The 17041-nt window shown below is 39.4% G+C and overlaps 3 protein-coding genes across 4 annotated transcripts in view; 2 read left to right on the plus strand and 1 right to left on the minus strand.

Annotated features, from left to right (window-relative positions):
- The window catches only part of LOC117971126 (zinc finger protein 300-like), a 199828-nt gene that overhangs the window by 134600 nt on the left and 48187 nt on the right, over positions 1–17041 (minus strand). The gene's annotated exons all lie outside the window — the stretch shown is intronic.
- Positions 682–14870, plus strand: LOC131696667 (zinc finger protein OZF-like). Of its 2 annotated transcripts, none has more exons than XM_059017987.1 (3): positions 682–760; positions 5613–5804; positions 14442–14870. In XM_059017987.1, the coding sequence occupies exons 1-3, from the start codon at positions 730–732 to the stop codon at positions 14666–14668; spliced, it is 450 nt and encodes a 149-aa protein (XP_058873970.1). In that variant the 5' UTR covers positions 682–729; the 3' UTR covers positions 14669–14870. The 2 variants fall into 2 exon arrangements, with proteins under 2 accessions (XP_058873970.1, XP_034775017.2); XM_034919126.2 differs by having other exon boundaries at positions 686–760; positions 10637–14870.
- The window catches only part of LOC131724953 (oocyte zinc finger protein XlCOF26-like), a 275201-nt gene continuing 258856 nt past the window's right edge, over positions 697–17041 (plus strand). The window contains exon 1 of the mRNA XM_059018106.1: positions 697–1093. The gene's annotated coding sequence lies outside the window, so the exon portion shown is untranslated. The remainder of the gene's footprint in view (positions 1094–17041) is intronic.

Here is a 17041-nt window from a genome sequence, read left to right on the forward strand (position 1 = left end):
TGTTAGTAAAGTTTATTTAAAAAAATTATGTATCAATCCTAATATTCTAGGTGATGCAAATCTTAATAATCTACTTTGTTGAAATCTAAAGTTATGTTTCAACACCCTACCTACATTGCATAGCTATGGTACATCCGCTTCAAAAACACTCTCCTGTAGATATGCATGGAATTCAAATTAAAACTTCCTTCTTGTGCAGTTCAGTTTTCAAATTCCGTTTTGAAATTGCTATGTAGTGCACTGTAGTATGTCTAAAAAGCAATGCGAATTAAATTACGATATGTTTCAAGTCTAATCAGTTAATACAATGACCCCCACACGAGCTGCAGCTTTGGACTGCAAACTCAAAGGGTGCGTTCACGACACGCAGACTTTCGTCATTCTGCACAGAATCTGAGCAAGTAGACAATAAATTTTCTGAATCTTTGCAGAATCTGCGCAGACTTAGCAAAGTCTGCCTCTCGTGAACGCACCCATAGATTTTGATCTACGACAGGACATTGCTAGTAAAACTCAACGCAATTAGAGCCAACATGGTGAACTCTGGTATGCAGTTTCATAACCTCCTCTTCTCTTCGCAATATCGCCCTTCCCTTCTGCAGCCAATAATAATACGCGACGGTTCAGACACGCCCACTGCGATGATACTTTTTATATCATTACAGGAAACGGTTTCTTTGTTCGTGCTGGGATTGGCGGGTTCCTGTCGAAACCAAGCGCAGGATCGCGATGAGTCGAGAAGGAGAGGTTATGAAACTGGGTAACGGAGTTGTGCCATGTTGGCTCCTGCTGCATTGTGTTTTATTATGACATGTTCAGCTTTGCATCCGAATGGCTCCAGTTTCGCCTCTCTGCTTTGTGCTGTGCGAGCTCAATGAGATTTGTATTCAAAGGGTGGTGGTCGTGCTGCGGGTCACACTGCGTTTTGTTTTGATTTATTAACGGATTGGACTGTTTATTTATCTATTTTTTTTTATCGGAGTGGTTTTAGTTGTTATAGTGACTGTTTAGATATGAAACGGAAGGCTTGAAGTCGACAAAAGGAAGAGATAATAACACAACGACTTACACCGACTGCAGAAAGAGGAGAGAGGTAAACTTATCGTAATATAATTCACATTGATTTTTTTTTAGACATACTACAATACACTACACCATATATCAACTTTAAAACGGAATTTGTAAACTGAACTGCATACAAATAAAGTTTTAATTGAATTACAGTTATATCTACAGGAGAGCACGTTGTGCTGTTGTGCTGCTACAGATGCAGTGTAGGTAGGGTGTTCAAACCAAGTCGTCCCGGTTTTGCTATTGTATTAACATTTGGGGAACTAGCATTGTGCTCAGCAAGTTCACAGCAGAGTCATTTTATCAGGTTGTGTTGACAACATTCAAAAACAAAATAAGCTGTTGTATGGATTGTTTGTTTATAGTTCATATTCTGTTTACGTTTTTAGACCGTGTCTAGTTTTTTTTTAAAAACTTGGTAATGCCGCCAGCCTTTAGTCCTATTTGTGTCTAGATAAACAGCCATTTTTATATAACCGATTACGATTATCGATTATTCTAATAACATAATTCTTTATGATAATTTCTAATTAAAAGCTACAATAAAACTTCAATAACTTTTTTCAACAACACTTTCAAACCTACAAAACATACAGTGTGTATTATATCAAAGTCGGTACTAAAGCAGCATAACCAATCTATAAACAACACCACTTCACAGAAACCATTTTTAAATAAAGAAGAAAAGCACAATCTGACATTGCACGCTCTTGCGCTCAATTGCCTGGACTCTTCTCTTAAGCTCTTTTGAACCCCTCACACCCCAGGGAATTATGCACATACAATAACTTTGAGTAGCTCACTTATAAACACACATTTATATCAACATCCATGAACCTCCGGTTCCGAGGGTGATTGATCTTACATGGACTGACCCTATAGTGTGGAGTAGTGGTTAGGGCGCTGGACTCTTGACCGGAGGGTCGTGGGTTCAATCCCAGGTGGGGGACACTGCTGCTGTACCCTTGAGCAAGGAACTTTACCTAGATTGCTCCAGTAAAAACCCAACTGTATAAATGGCTAATTGTATGTAAAAAAATAAATAAATAATGTGTAAAATAAAAAAATGTAATTGTATGTAAAAATAATGTGATATCTTGTAACAATTGTAAGTCGCCCTGGATAAGGGCGTCTGCTAAGAAATAAATAATAATAATTATATTTAATATCTGCCGCTTTTCTCTTGTGGAATGAAGCGTCATTAATAAGGTAATTGATAAATGTGTAAAGAAAAAAATTATCGGAAATGAATCGTATTTTCTATTAATTGATTATTTAGTTTTGTTTTTACCTAACTTAAACATAGCCGTAATCAAAATGCCCAAAGAACGTGTTTAATTGTGTGACATTTAGTTTTAAACCCGATGGCCAGCTTGGATTTGAGTTATGCCCTCTTCTGACTTTGAGCCTTCATAATGAAAAATATACAGTATATGTATAGGAAAGGATCAATACTTCCAAGTTAGATGGTGGTTTTAAATGGAAAGGTTGAAGCTTTAGGCATACAAGCAAGCCTCCTGAAAACACACCTCACAGCTGTGAGCAGACTGCCAGGAAGGCATGGCCAGGACACAGCAGTTCTGCCAGTGAACAAAGTCTTTATTATTATTATTATTTATTTCTTAGCAGACGCCCTTATCCAGGGCGACTTACAATTGTTACAAGATATCACATTATACATTATTTCACATTATACAGATATCACATTATTTTTACATACAATTACCCATTTATACAATTGGTTTTTTTTACTGGAGCAATCTAGGTAAAGTACCTTGCTCAAGGGTACAACAGCAGTGTCCCCCACTGGGGATTGAACCCACAACCCTCCGGTCAAGAGTCCAGAGCCCTAACCACTACTCCACACTGCTGCCCTACTGTAGATAAATGTGTATGTGTCACTTTTAAATGCATGGGTCATGTTTACTATATATTGAAACAATTATTAAAGCCTTGTTTAAAATGTGATGCATTAGTCTGTTAAGAATATATTATTATCCCTGTGCTGCAACAATGTTTACAATATATTATAGAGCAGGCGCACCCCCAGAAATCTTTCCCATGATCCGCACAACTGAACCACACCGACATCCCATCTCATGCCGATACTGACTCTGCATCAACATGCTGGAAAGTGTTTCAGCCAAATAGTGCTGCATGTCTGTTATTTCCTGAGTTTCCCTTTTTAAAAATGAATAAACACAGCACGCTGCCATTGAGATAGAACAGCAACTACAGTGACGGCCAAATAGTCCACAACAACAATAAAAGCTATAAATAAAGCTGTTTGAGTTTGAAATACAGACCTAAACTAGGGGGAAAAACTAGCTTACGATTCTTATGCTTCTAATCACTTTACTCTCACAACTACAACAAATCATTACTCATCCCCAAAGCATGAACTATTTTACATCATTCATGACTGAACAGGCAGTTCAAAAAATAAAACATCAATAATAATAATATAAGGAATAAACTCTCATGGCAAGATAAATGACGAGACCGAAGGTGAAGGATCCATGTCACCCAGGGCCGGATTAAAGGATGTGGGAGCCCTATGCTAACCCATTTTTTGGGGACCCTATGCGTATTATGGCGAATGGTGTTATTGGCATATCCGGCCCTGCGTTGGGGACAGAGAGTGTCAGCGGAGCGAGCCAGTTGTGTATGGAGCAGGGTAGTTGCTGGAGCGGAACGCGGAGCGGACATTTCAGGCCCGCTCTTTCACAGCACTGAGTAGAACTAAGCATGGTTTTATTTTTCTTAAATCCATGTTTTGCCATGGAGTTTGCACAAAAAATAAAAAAGAAGTTGACAAATACAGATGCAGTCACTGCACAGTATTTACCATCATGCCTGTGCATGGTAACCATTCATTTTCCAGTTTCGAACCAAAATTAGGCACTTTTTTATGTTTTGCAGACTTGCGAATTGCATTAAAAAAAAAATGATATTGAATGTGACTGGCGTTGCACTTTATAATTCTCTTTGTGGCTGGACTGGGGTGTTTACGCTTCAACTTGCTTTGAATTTCTTATTTTTACTGTGATTGGCTGCAAAGACAGCAGAGCTAGCCAGAGATTGGATTATGTTTTGCTGATGTTTTTCTTGTGTACAGTTTCCTAGTAACTGAAAACATTGTATTCTGGGAGATGTAGTTGTTAGTGGAAGTTTTAGGGGAGGCAGACAAGTTGTGAGGCAAAATTGCTATGCACATTTTTACGCATTTATTAAAATTGATTGATTTTTTTAATGGTTAAAAACGGCAAATACGCAGCTTATCTGGACCGCTGCATGCGAGTCCACGCTTATCAAGATGAAAAATCAAAGGTGTGTACGGCTGTGGGCGCTAATGTGCTAGAGGTTAAAACGCTCCAATAGCACTGTGTTTATTAGAATTAATATAGTCTACATATTGATTTAATCCATATGTCACTGAAATAGTAGGTTTGTTATTTCAATAAATCGAATACAACTGCATACTATGAAATTATATATAGAAGTATGCTATGTTGGCAATTTATTTTACTATGTGAATAGTAGCATAGCTACTAAAAACCTTGTTGCCACAGATCCGCTGCAAATGCATATTTCACACTGTCACCACTGACACATTTTCATTGACGCGGCGTTTTGAGACCAATATAGAAGATACTACATGTAAAAGGAAAAATTAAATTACACGTGGTATGTGTATACTTAAGCTAAATTAGGCTGTGTGGTCCAGTGGTTAAAGAAAAGGGCTTGTAACCAGGAGATCCCCGGTTCAAATCCCACCTCAGCCACTGACTCATTGTGTGACCCTGAGCAAGTCACTTAACCTCCTTGTGCTCCGTCTTTTGGGTGAGACGTAATTGTAAGTGACTCTACAGCTGATGCATAGTTCACACACCCTAGTCTCTGTAAGTCGCCTTGGATAAAGGTGTCTGCTAAATAAACAAATAATAATAATAATGTTTGACTAAATGAATATTTTTATTCAATTTTTACCAGTTTTCCAAATGCTTGAAAAGGATATCTTCTGAAACGGTCATTTTTAAAGCGAAATAATGTTAATTTTTTAATTATACAACAAGTTGAAAAGAAGTTCCTGAGCAGCACAGAGCGCTCTGAGCAGAACTCTCCATAGAACCAGAATCACCAGACGCCTGCTTCACCCACCCTAATGTAGGGTTAGGTGGGGCTGTTTAACCCTGTTGATGTGTTCCATAATAACTTATCATGCATGTAGATATGTGTCTGATATTGAAGGTTTACCTAATGTTACATAATAGAAGAATCCATGTGTTTTAGGGGTGGAATAGCCTTGCATGCCTTTTGCAAGTTGCGTCAGTCTGTTGCAGCACACAGAGGAATTAATATTACAATGGTGCAGTAGATATCAAGAACATTTCAAATAAGGCTTGATGTGTGATTTTAAATAATATTGGATTAATACATAATATAGTTTTCTAAAGTGTGAGTTCTGTGGAAATTCAAATAAAAGCACCTTATATGCAATCTGAAATGAGAAACTGAAAGTCTTGTCTCCTTTTCTTCAGTGAGAACAGATCACTCAGAGGAAGTTTCTGAGATGGAAGCAGCTCACATCAGCCCAGAGCTTCCTATTCGATGGGTTGTTTCTGCAGACAGGACTGTTGAGATCAAGGAGGAAGTTACTGAGCTGGGGTGTGACCAGGCCAATGAGCGGATCCTGCAGGAGGAAACGCCACCTTCTAGCATCACTGAGAGAGGTGAGTGACACTGGAATGCAGATCTATAGAGGGGGGGCTTTATTGAAACAGGGGAAGGGGTATTGCCTTGGCTCTCTCGCGAGTGTCTGGTGTAGGTTCTGCATACTTTGCCTTTGTTCTTATTAAAATCCAGATCTTAGAACACATACTATTATACCACAACTGAATTTAATTTTCTTTAATTAGGCAATTGAAAGAGATTCAACAATTAATCAATGTATTGATTTATTGATCATCCATCCTAAAACTTCCCGATCTTCGAGTAGCCTACATATTGGTGAATTGATGCATCAAATTAGAGCTTCCCATTGCCAGTCAGTCTCCCATTGCCAGTTTGCATTAAAACATTGATCATGTAGTTGTATGCTGATAATAGTGCTACAGTCGCCACCGCTTTAGAACAGGCACGTTTGTGTTAACGTGATTCACCCGCAGTGAGCGATGGATGATATAAACCTGACATTCAAAATGTCCCCCATTCACCAGTACAGTAACAAACAAGTGTGTATGCTTTTAAAAATCACACTAGAACCGCCAGATTTTCGAACTGCTTAGAACCGCCACGTGGGTCACTGTGACCCATACATTTTTAAACTGCTTCGTTATGAAAATGAAAGACATGCTGTCGGATACAAATGAAAAGTTTTATTCATGAACGTCATATCCAACATTTGCATCGCAGAAATACTGTATTTAAATGGAAAATTAAACTATTTTTTAAAATGAGTGCATATACAGCACAACTACAAACAGTGAAAAAATATAATAAAATACACATTTAAAAAGAAACAGGTATGTGCATATACCCGTGTACAGGTGTACATGTACACACATAACTATAAAATCGAAATTATTGTTTCTAATACTACATAAAATGAAAATATAACACTATTTCCGGTATGTCGGCTGCATTGTACTCTATGGAGGAGCGTACGCGTCTGCCAGCTGACTGTGCCTGCATCCAGGAGCTGTGTTGTAAACACAGACGCAGTTCCATTGAACACTATTGTGTAAACATGTGTAAACTGTTACATGCAAACCTGTAAAACCAAAATGTTTTTTTTTTTCTAAAAGTAATATTAAAAAAAAGAATATATAACATACGTTTCATATTAGGCACATAATCATTTCAGTTTGCTGTATGCATCAGAGTGCAGCTTGCCGTATTCCAATCAAAATGACTACTTTCAAGGTTAAATATTTCCTTCTGATATATTCCCAGTTGCATTTGAGTAACAAAACGAAGGATTGTTGTCTCCCAGGTACATTGAAAAATGAGAAACTAGGCTCTCACTGAGTTGGCATCTTGACAAATCCACAGTCATAGCAATCTCTGTCTCGTAGTCAGTCTACAAGAGGAGGAGGCGTCTTGTTTGCTGCATTTACAAAAAAATAGAGTATCTTTTTCATTAAAAAAAGACATGTATTGTAATGCATGGGTCACATTGACCCACGTGGCGGTTCTAGGTAGCACTGTTTATAACTTTATCATTTTTTGCGATTCTGGCTATCAAACGCCATCAGGATATTTAATTCATATATTTAGGAAAAGTCAAAAACGGACACACGCATACGATTTACAACAGAGGAGTAATTAACATTTTAAATGTAAAGTGGGTCAAACTGACCCGCATGGTGGTTCTAGTGTTAAGGCACTCGTTACACTAATAAAGATGAACTAAAACCTATGACTGTAATAAAAAGTACAGTCATCCGTCACGTATCCGACTGCGATGGGACCAGAGTAAGGGCAGCTTTGTAAAAAGTGACAATTACTCTATTATATTATTATTTTGAGATTCAGCTTTTATTAGGGAGTTCACCTAAATCCATTGTTTAGAAAGATACAGGGGAATGGAACGGTATCATTGAACTCCCGACCGTACCATAACAACAAGAGAGAGGGGGGAAATGAAAATAGTATGTCCTAAATTAAAAACATATTACTAGTTTTCCCAAGTGTTGAAAGCACACAAACAAAAACAAAAAAAAACATTATCACTGATTACCAGTTTTAATCCAGACAGAAACACAGATGTGACCCGTGTGTGCTGAGCTATATATTCCATGTCTCCCTATTCAGTGCAATGGAACGGTCGCAAGTCACTCTGCCTAGTAACGACGTCAAGACAGCAGTGACGTCAGAACGTTATCTTTAGGGTTCAGTTTCTGTAAAACTAGGACCCCCCAAAAAATATAAATACCCCGTTGCACATCTACACCCCCGGGACTATGTGCATGCCGAGCGTGGTTCCTTAATTTGCTGTACGTTTTGAGATATACAGGTGTATGAAAAGAGTCAGAGTCATTTAAAAAAGAAAAAAGAAAAACAGCTGTTTTGTTCGCCACTATCTCAAAAAGTATGTGTATGTGTGTGTGCGCGTGTGTGTGTATATAGACATATATACATATACATATACATACAGTGCTGTGAAAAAGTATTTGCCCCCTGTCTGATTTTCTGCATCTTTTGCATACTTTTGGCACTGAATGTTATCAGATCTTCAACCAAAACCTAATATTAGATAAGAGACCCTGAGTGAACAAATAACACAAAAATTGGATACATATTTCATTTATTTATTAAAGAAAGTTATGCAACACCTAATGCCCCCGTGTGAAAAAGTAATCGCCCCCTTAGACTCAATAACTGGTTTTGCCTCCTTTAGCAGCAATAATTGCAACCAAACGCTTCCTGTAGTTATTGATTAGTCTCTCACAGTGCTGTGGAGGAATTTTGGTCCACTCCTCCATGCAGAACTGCTTCAACTCAGTGACATTTGTGGGTTTTCGAGCATGAACTGCTCGTTTCAGGTCCTGCCACAACATCTCAATGGGGTTTAGGTCTGGACTTTGACTAGGCTATTCAAAAACTTTAAATTTCTTGTTCTTCAACCATTCTGATGTAGACTTGCTTGTGTGTTTCGGATCATTGTCTTGCTGCATGACCCAGCTGCGCTTCAGCTTCAGCTCACAGACGGATGGCCTGACATTCTCCTGTAGAATTCTCTGATACAGAGCAGAATTCATGGTTCCTTCAATGATGGCAAGGCATCCAGGTCCTGATGCAGCAAAGCATCCCCAAACCATGACACTACCACCACCATGCTTAACCGTTGGTATGAGGTTCTTACTGTGGAATGCAGTGTTTGGTTTTCGCCAGTCATAACAGGGCCCATGTCGGCCAAAAAGTTCCACTTTTGACTCATCTGTCCATAGAACATTGTTCCAGAACTCTTGAGGATCATCCAGGTGCTTTTTGGCAAACTTGAGACAAGCATTCATGTTCTTCTTAGTGAGCAATGGTTTCCGCCTTGCTACTCTGCCATGAATCCCGTTTTTGCCCAGTGTCTTTCTGATGGTGGAATCGTAAACATTGACCTTAGCCGAGGCGAGAGAGGCCTGCAGATCCCTGGATGTTGTTCTAGGGTTCTTTGTGACTTCCTGGACGATTTTACGCCTTGCTCTTGGAGAGATTTTGGCAGGACGGCCACTCCTGGGAAGATTCACTGCTGTCCCAAACATTCTCCATTTGGACAATATGGCTCTGACTGTGGTTCGGTGGAGCCCCAGAGCCTTAGAAATGTCTTTGTAACCCTTTCCAGACTGATAGGCATCAACAACTTTTTTTCCGGAGGTCTTCAGGAATTTCTTTTGTTCGTGGCATGATGTGCCTCTAGAACCTGTGTGCTGACAACTTCACTCTGATGGTAAGGGCCAGAGTTAGTCAGATTTATATTGAGCAAGGCCCAATCAGGCCTGGTTTTTAAGCAAAGTACTCAAACAGCTGACCCTAATTATCCCTTTAATTGGGTTGAGTTAACTAGGGGGGCAATAACTTTTTCACACCTGAAGATTGCATGTTTGATTATCTTGCACACCAAACAAATGAAAGAAGCACCAAACTTTGGTGTCATTTTTTCTCTCAGACTCCCTCTATATAGTACTACAACCCACAAAAAAATCTGACCAAATACAATGTGAAAAATGTGCAAAAATGCAGAAAATCAGACAGGGGGCAAATACTTTTTCACAGCACTGTAGATTCTGGAGACAAATGGTAGAGCCATCATCGACGGGCACTAACGCTTAATTATATTTAGGGCTTCTTTTTTTCGGGTTTTATTAATTGTATTTTTCGGTGCTTATTAACTATTTTCAAATTTTATGTAAATCGTTTTTTTTCGGGGCTTTCGTTTTTGATATACGATGCCAGCTGTGTGCTTGTCATTCACTAGGTTCTTGTTCTATTAACTTGCAACATTAAACATGGTGAACATCTGTAGATACAGATCAGAGATGAAGTAATCCACATGGGAGTGTCAGTCTATAGGCAGGCGCAGAATTGCCTGGCAGTAATCTTGACATAAAACTCAACTCAACAGGTGACTTCTGAATCTGCTTTGTTCATTATATGTCTCTCTGTAGCTGAACATTGTGCAGCAGCGCAGCCACTTCTATCAGGGTCTCCCTTCTATCTGAAGACTGATAATTACATACTCTCTGGTTTCAGGCTGTTTGTTTCCTTAACTCTTTAGGCCACTTCAGCAGCATTTTTGCAGGTTTCATTTCAGATCTATTTAAAGCTTTATTAGGCTTTTCTTCTCTAATTATGTGTTTGTAGTTTTTGATTTAAGGAGTGCATGCTAACTGTCAGTGCCTCTTGAATTAGATGCTCTGTTGCAATGAGCACACCAGGTTAGAATGCAAATATATATTTTTGGAAAAGTGCTTCATGGTCAGTAGGAGGCGGTCCGCACTAATGTTTATGAGGTGTGTTCCACAAAATGCATCACGTGAAATAAAAAATAAAAATGTATTCTGTTTTCCAGGTACATGTATTAAGCTTTCTGAACTGGAACCTGTCACTATTAAAAAGGAAACCGCAGAACTAGAACCTGTTCACATTAAGATAGAAGTCACAGCGCTGGAACAAGTCTATATTAAAGAGGAGAGTCCTGCACTAGAGTCGGTCCATATTAAAGAGGAGAGTCCTGCACTAGAATCGGTCCATATTAAAGAGGAGGCCTCTGAACTGGAACCTGACCCTGTTAAACCAGCAGTAAACAAGCTTGAGGCTTTATTAAATGAAGGAGAAGCATCTCATGACATGTATGCTAATGGAGAGGAGGGGACTGAGCTGGGTTCCATTCAGAGGAAACCTCGCATCTCCCAGCAAGAGGCTATCCAAATACATCCTTCATCTCAACATGAACCAAGGTCACCTTCACCCTGTGGGACAACAATGTTAGAAAAAACACACCATCAAATTCACACAGGACATAAACCACACCACTGTAATGAATGTGGAAAGATCTTCACTCAATTGGTAAAGTTTCAAAGACACCAGCGAACTCACACAGGAAAGAAAAATTACCAGTGTAATGATTGTGGAAAGAGCTTCAGTGAATTAGGAAAACTTAAACAACACCATCGACTTCACACAGGAGAGAAACCTTACCAGTGTAACGAATGTGTGAAAAGATTCTCTCAATTACAAAGTCTTAAAATACACCTGCGAACTCACACAGGAGAGAAACCTTACCAGTGTAATGAATGTGTGAAGAGCTTTTCTCAGTTACAAAGACTTAAAATACACCAGCGAACTCACACAGGAGAGAAACCACATCACTGCAAGGAATGTGGAAAGAGCTTCAGTCAATTGCCAAACTTTAAAAGACACCAGCGAACTCACACAGGAAAGAAACCTTACCTGTGTAATGAATGTGGAAAGAGCTTCAATGAATTAGGAAAACTTAAACAGCACCATAGTCTTCACACAGGAGAGAAACCTTACCAGTGTAATGAGTGTGGAAAGAGCTTCACTCAGTTACAAAGTCTTAAAATACACCAGCGAGCTCACACAGGAAAGAAACCTCACCAATGTAGTGAATGCGGAAAGTGCTTCAGTGAATTAGGAAGTCTTAAAAAACACCAGCGAATTCATACAGGAGATAAACCTCACCACTGTAATGAATGCAGGAAAAGCTTCAGTGAATTAAGAAGTCTTACAAAACACCAGCGAATTCACACTGGAGAGAAACCACACCACTGTAATCAATGCGGGAAGCGCTTCAGTGAATTGGGACATCTTAAAAGACACCAACGAATTCACACAGGAGAGAAACCTCACCACTGTACAGAATGTGGGAAGAGCTTCAATGAATTGGGAAACCTTAAACAACACCAGCGAATTCACACAGGAGAGAAACCACACCACTGTAAGGAATGTATGATGTGCTTCACTAAATTAGGAAATCTTAAAAGACACCAGCGAGTTCACACAAGAGAAACACTAGTGTAATGAATTTGGGAAGAGCTTCACTTGAGTAGACAAGACTTGACTTAAATCATACAATCGAATTCACACAGTAGTGAAACGCTTATCTATTTTACTGAAAGTGGGGTAAATGTTTAATCTGAAGGGACACCTTTAAAAAACCATAGGGGATCTAGTTTGCTCTCCTGGTGTGGTAATTCCTAGACTTGATGGGATTGACTTGGGGCTTTCTGATCACAAGGCCATCTTTCTGAATATAGCTATTCCTCTTCCGCCTCCTCCTAGTAACCGTACTATCACTTTTCGTAATATTAAGTCAGTTGATCCTGATGCATTCATAAACTGGCCTTTTCATCAACCTCAGGTCTACTCGATCGAGGAATCTGTTATTCACTATAATCATGCATTAACTTCTATTCTGGATGACCTTGCTCCTGTTAAAACCTGTGTGGTTTCGTTTACATGCGCCAGCCCCTGGTACACTAAAGAGCTACGCTCTGCAAGGGCCACCGGCCGTCTTCTAAAACGACAGTGGAAGAAGTCTGGCTTGACTATCCATGCGCAGATTTATCAACAATACCAGGTTGCTTATAGAGTTGCTATTGGCAGTACTAGATCTTTATACTATTCCTGTATTAAAAGAGGGAACGGAAATCCTAAAGCTCTCTTTACCACCTTTAATAAGCTGTTACACCCTGTTCACAACACTGCATCCTCAGCATCTGTTGACCAGTGCAATATATATACTTAAAGCTTTTTCAGAATAAGATTGATAACATCAATAATCAGCTGCGCTCTTCTCCTTGTCCTTACTTTACTGTTGTGTCAAGTCCTCCTTCACCGGTGTCTGGGCTATCTCACTTTTCTATTGTCGATACTGCCTATATTTATAAATTTGTCGGCAAAATGAGACCCACTACTTGCCTTTTGGATCCTATTCCCACTACTTTTAGTTAAGGTCTGTTTTCCAGCTCTAGGTCCTTTTGTTACCACATTAATCAATGACTCCTTGGTATCTGGTTCTGTTATTATTATTATTATTATTATTATTATTATTATCATCATTATTATTATAATTTATTTATTTATTTATTTCTTAGCAGACACCCTTATCCAGGGCGACTTACAATCGTAAGCAAATACATTTCAAGTGTTACAATACAAGTAATACAATAAGAGCAATAAATACAATAACTTTTGTTCAAGCAAAGTACAAGTGTGACAAACCACAATTCAATAATACAGCAGATAATAGTGATAGTTACATCAGGATATGATTAAATACAATGACTGTTCCATCAGTGTTGAAGATTGCTGCTATTACGCCAGTTTTAAAAAAGCCTGGCCTTGACCCCGATATACTAAACAACTACAGGTCCTATTTCTAATCTACCATTCTTCTCTAAGATACTTAAAAGAATAGTTTTGTCTCGGCTTCAAAATTATTTGCTGACTGATGAGTTACTTGAACCTTTTCAGTCAGGCTTTAGAGTTAAGCATAGCACTGAAACAGCCTTGGTAAGAGAAGCCAATGACCTGTTTATGACTGCAGACACAGGGGCCCTTAACATTCTTCTTTTATTAGGAGGGTTAGGTCGGCCAGGGTGTCCTCGGCTCACCGCGCACCAGCGACCCCTGTAGTCTGGCCGGGCGCCTGCGGGCTTGCCTGTAAGCTGCCCTGAGCTGCGTTGTCCTCCGACGCTGTAGCTCTGAGGCGGCTTCACGGTGAGTCTGCAGAGTGTAAAGAAGCGGGCGGCTGACGGCACACGCTTTGGAGGACAGCGTGTGTTCATCTTCGCCCCTCCCGAGTCAGCGCAGGGGTGGTAGCGGTGAGCTGAGCCTAAAAATAATTGGGCATTTCAAATTGGGGAGAAAACAATAAAAACTAATTGGCAACGACTACATTTAAAAAAATAATAATAATAATTGTGACAAAACAGAAATTATTTTCATCGGCTCCCAGTCCCTGGTTCACAGAATTGGTCAATTTAATCTGGATATTGATAATATAAATGTATCTCCTTTCAATGTAGTACGTAGCCTGGGTGTTATCTTTGATTCCACTCTGACCTTTTGAAACCCATATTAAAAATGGCACTAGGGTGTCCTTCTTCCATCTCCGTAATATTGCACAGATAAGGTCCCTTTTATCTCTCTCTGATGCTGACAAATTGATTCATGCTTTTGTTACTACTAGGCTTGATTTATTGTAATGCGCGTCTATCTGGAGTCTGCATAAGAGCTTTAAACAAGTTCCAATATGTGTAGAATTCTACTGCTCATGTTTTAACCCATACTGCATCTCGGGAACATTACACCTGTGCTTTTAAATTACATTGGCTCCCAATACGATACAGGGTGGACTTTAAGATCATGGAGTGACTTGTATGTGAGCAGCATGCACCAGGATATCTGCGAGACCTGCTTCATGTCTACTCTCCAGTTCATACTCTCCGCTCCTCCAACTCTGGTTATCCTCGACCACCTAAAACTAAGCTTCGGTCCCCGGGAGATAGCCTTCTACAGTGCTGCTCCATGTCTCTGGAATGCACTGCCCTGCTTTAAGAGACTCGGAGACTGGTGAGATTTTTAAAACCTGTCTCAAAACACATATTTTTAAACTGGCCTTCAAGGATCTGTGTTAATGCTGTTCCTTATTTTGTTGAATGTATTTTATCACTGTATTTTATCTTGCCCTTTCGTCTTGTGTTTTGTCTTGCCTCGGCTATGTTAAGTGCTTTGGGTTTGGAAAAGTGCTCTATAAATTAAATGTATTATTCATTTTATTTAAGGTGTATCAATATGTTTTTTTTGGTGATGCCTTTTTAATGAGACCAGCTAAAGCAGGTATACAAATTATATAAACTAGCTTTCGGGACCACAACATTCTCTTCTTTAGTTAGGTGAAAACTGGAAAATGAAGATAAAGAATATTTACCGCCACGGAGATAAATTAAAATGACACTTTTTTGGTGCTTAAATTCAGACCCTTGTTACAGCCCATAAAAGAGTGTGGTGGGTATCCACTCACAGACGAGAGACACAGGAATTGACTGCAATGTGTGGTAAGTGGTAGATGCAGTGTAGTAATCCGACAATCAAGTACGGGTGAAAATGATTAGTGTTTATTTTACTCCAGGGGTCTGATGAGCAAACAAAAGAAATAGGAGGACTGGCAATACACAGCGATGTGTACTGCACAGGGAATTATGAAGAGTTGCAGTCTCATAAACAATTACAAAGTCCAAACACGCCAAACACAAACACGGTCACCTACAATTTATTTGTGAACAGTTAGTGCTCTGTTGTCCGGGTTTTCTGCTGTCCGTGTGTTTGTTTTTGCTTGTCTCTTGTGCCCCTGCCTGCTCCCTTTACATGTGTTCTCCTTGTGTGTGTGGCCACCCCTGTTCGGTGGTCAGTCTGCAGATGTGACCTCCCTCCCTTCTCCCTCTTGTCTGCATCTCTGCATCTGCCTGGTTCCAGCACTTGTAAATGCTGCCATAAGCGCATAAGCAGAAGTGCTGCACTGGCATCTAATAAAATACCTTGCTGATTGCACATTCTGTTGCCTCGACTAATTTTTTATTGTTTAAGTTAAATAAAAATGTTCAAACTAACTTGACTATTAAAAAGTAAATCTAACTCAAATGGATTAAGTTACATGACTATACACGTGTGATGAGTTTAGTCAGCCCCAGAGAAAGTTGTTGTAACAAAAACGAAATGAGTAGCTAAACTTAATTATATTGAGGCAATGTGTTTACTCAATTTTTTGGAGTGAACTTGACTTATCAGGGTTTACACTGTAGGCAATCATTGGGATTTGGAGACTTACCCTTTCCTTTCTGAATTAGTTTAGCAGATGTTCCTTCATAGTGTACAACACAATTAAATAATACATTTGATGTGGAGGACACATGTTTTGAATAGCCACTGATTTCAGGAAGTATTCTAATTTTTGAATTGTTTAGTTAAGTGTCTACTGTTATTTATTTGTATACAGATTTGAGTAGTTTTAGTATACAGGAGGCTGTGTGGTCTTGTGGTTAAATCTCTGCTCCGCCACTGACTCATTGTGTGACCCTGAGCAAGTTACTTAACCTCCTTGTGCTCTGTCTTTTGGGTGAGACGTAGTTGTAAGTGACTCTGCAGCTGATGCATAGTTCACACACCCTAGTCTGTAAGTCACCTTGGATAAAGGCCTCTGCTAAATAAACAATAAGGGCAGCAGTGTGGAGTAGTGGTTAGGGCTCTGGACTCTTGACCGGAGGGTCGTGGGTTCAATCCCAGGTGGGGGACACTGCTGCTGTACCCTTGAGCAAGGTACTTTACCTAGATTGATCCAGTAAAAACCCAACTGTATAAATGGGTAATTGTATGTAAAAGTAATGTTGTAACAATTGTAAGTTACCCTGGATACTGGTGTCTGCTAAGAAATAAATAATGTTAACTGTATTTCTCCATTCTTGGTTGGTTCCAAGGGGAGGAGTTACTTGAGTTCAAGTATAAAAAGGAGAGGTTGGAGTGAAAATGTTATTTTGTAGAGAGAGAGGCTAGAGAAGTGTGGTCTTGCCCTTGATTAAGCCTACATGCTGGTCTCTTTTAATGACTTCATAACTAATCCTACACTTGGGAGGTTGTGTTTTCTTTCTAGCTGTAAATAGCTGGAATCTGTATACAAATTATTATTGAACACGAGTCTGACTAAGTTATAGATCAAAATAGTGGTGTGGAGTAATCTTTAATTCTCTCATTGCATGTAGAGACCTTTCAGGTTCATGCTTTAGTTTCAAGGAGCTCTACATGATGCTGGCAGGCAGAACTGTTTAAACAAATCTAATGTGGGGGTTTACATGGGAATGGAAGTTTACACACTTTATATTCATGTTTATTGAATCTCTTGCCTGGTTAATCCTGTGAGTGCTTATAAGTATGAATGTCCCTCCGTACAGTACAT

Source organism: Acipenser ruthenus, chromosome 58, assembly GCF_902713425.1.
Source record: "Acipenser ruthenus chromosome 58, fAciRut3.2 maternal haplotype, whole genome shotgun sequence".
Taxonomy (NCBI): Eukaryota; Metazoa; Chordata; class Actinopteri; order Acipenseriformes; family Acipenseridae; genus Acipenser; species Acipenser ruthenus.

Bases quoted from the DNA above. Each gene is read 5' to 3' on its own strand.
- LOC131696667 (XM_034919126.2), top strand. From the start codon at position 730: ATGAGTCGAGAAGGAGAGGTTATGAAACTGG. The intron at 761-5,612 runs GTAACGGAGTTG...CCTTTTCTTCAG, and splicing joins AGGAGAGGTTATGAAACTGG to TGAGAACAGATCACTCAGAG. The intron at 5,805-10,636 runs GTGAGTGACACT...TCTGTTTTCCAG, and splicing joins TTCTAGCATCACTGAGAGAG to GTACATGTATTAAGCTTTCT.